The sequence below is a fragment of the Eurypyga helias genome, unplaced genomic scaffold, assembly GCF_000690775.1.
Source record: "Eurypyga helias isolate BGI_N326 unplaced genomic scaffold, ASM69077v1 scaffold10196, whole genome shotgun sequence".
In the NCBI taxonomy this organism is placed as follows: Eukaryota; Metazoa; Chordata; class Aves; order Eurypygiformes; family Eurypygidae; genus Eurypyga; species Eurypyga helias.
In genome coordinates, this window is record NW_010257247.1 from 55,967 (window position 1) to 57,766 (window position 1,800).

At 37.7% G+C, this 1,800-nt stretch overlaps 1 protein-coding gene across 1 annotated transcript in view; it reads right to left on the reverse strand.

The window, feature by feature from the left end:
- Window positions 1-1,800, reverse strand: part of DSG2 (desmoglein 2) — a 22,499-nt gene that overhangs the window by 7,607 nt on the left and 13,092 nt on the right. The window contains exons 10-11 of the mRNA XM_010153957.1: window positions 1,469-1,611; window positions 580-807 (exon numbers count right to left, since the gene is read on the reverse strand). Coding sequence (XP_010152259.1) covers window positions 580-807; window positions 1,469-1,611 — 371 coding nt within the window. The remainder of the gene's footprint in view (window positions 1-579; window positions 808-1,468; window positions 1,612-1,800) is intronic.

Below are 1,800 nucleotides of genomic sequence, written 5' to 3' on the forward strand. Positions count from 1 at the left end.
TGCCCATGGCAGGGGGGTTGGAACTAGATGGTCTTTAAGGTCACTTCCAACCCAAACCATTCTGTGATTTTGAAATAATCACAATTATTTACAATTTATGACTTATTTTTGTTCCTACCTTGCCAGGCAATCTTAGATTACATTGTATTTCTCATTTTCAAGGCCCACTATGAAAACAGATTTATTTATTTGTAAATTAGAGCAACTGCAGCCAATAACACAACCAAATCTCCAACCTCAGTTTTAACAAAATGCATCCTCTCCATCACTGCATGTTTTTTGTGGGAAAATAAGAATGGCTTGATCCCAGGACTACCAATGAAATCCAGGTCACCACATATGGGTCCTTCCAGGTTTGGTCCAACTGAGGGAAGGTGACAGGCCCCAAAAGACATGACTATGCTTTTATAGCTACTAGAGAGAAGGGAGCAGAATGCAAGTCATGTGTCTTCATGCCTGACTCTCTATATATGGGTTTTTTTGGTCTGGATCAGCTAAACTGTCAGTTTGACTGGAATTAACAAATCACAACACTAGGACTCTTAAGAACTGAAAGTAAGTAAAAACATATTTGCTTACCATTTTCGGATACAATTATCCACTTTTTTGCTGTCCCTTCTGGCTTATCGATGACAGTAAAGCTGAAGGGATCACTGTTTGGGTAACCATCCAAATCATCAGCTGTAACATGAACTAACTTTGCATCTGAACACACAGTTTGCACAGGGTTCACAATAACAGGGCAGTTATCATTCTCATCTCTAACTTCAATAACGACTGTGCCGGTGATCGTTTTCCTAGGAAAATCTACAATTTTAAAATAAGAAAAATTAAATTGATTTGAGAAGTTCAAACATTTTGTTGTAAAATAAAAAAGTTAGTATCTTCCAAAACGTAAATATTTTTGAAATAAGTTAAAAACGTCTCCCTTGAGCTTATGGGAGGAATATTTAATTCCTAATGTTAATACACATATTGACAAAGTTCTTCTGAAGGCAAGTTGTTTTACTATTTTGACTTAAAAAAAAATTCCTGCGTATGGTTATAAAATAACATGCAGATTATAAAAGAATTTTAATTAGATACACAAGAAATTCAGGAAGTCTTTCTGTTCAGTGTTCAAGAAAACTTAGGACTCTTAAGTCTGTTGATTAGCACACCGAGATACTTGTAATTTCACCTTGATAAGGGACATTCAGACTTGTTCTTTGCAAAACTTTTACAGAAGGTTTGCCTTCATCCAGTCAAAGAAGAGAAATGGGCATCTCAGGAACCCATTCCAAGGCTCATCCTTTTTCAGCGAGTTGCCCATGTCTCTCCTCCAAATATAGAGCCTATGGGAAACTGCACTAGGCACCTAACTTTTAGGCAGTTAAACGTAGGGAGGTTAGGCCAACTATTGTTGTAGAAAGGCAAACTAAACCCGAAACAAACCAATCAGTGTGAAAACAAACCCCTCTCAACTTACCAGTTGTTATACCCAACATGGTGATAGTGTAGGTGCCATTTACTACGTAAGGTGATTCGTAATCGAGTTTTTTGGCAAGTCGGATTTCACCTGTGACTGAGTCTATTGTGATCCAGTTCGCGGTATCTCTTCCCTTCATGTATCTGATTAAAATTGCATATAAAGATGCACACGGTTATAATGAGGAAAACAACCATCAGCGGATAAAGCAGCTTCGCAGTATGTTTACTCTTCATTTAAAGCAGAGACCAAATCCCCAAGTCGGATGCTCCTGCCACTAGAATTGGTTTCAACTATAAATCTCAGATTAAAAACCCACCCTGTACACTGAA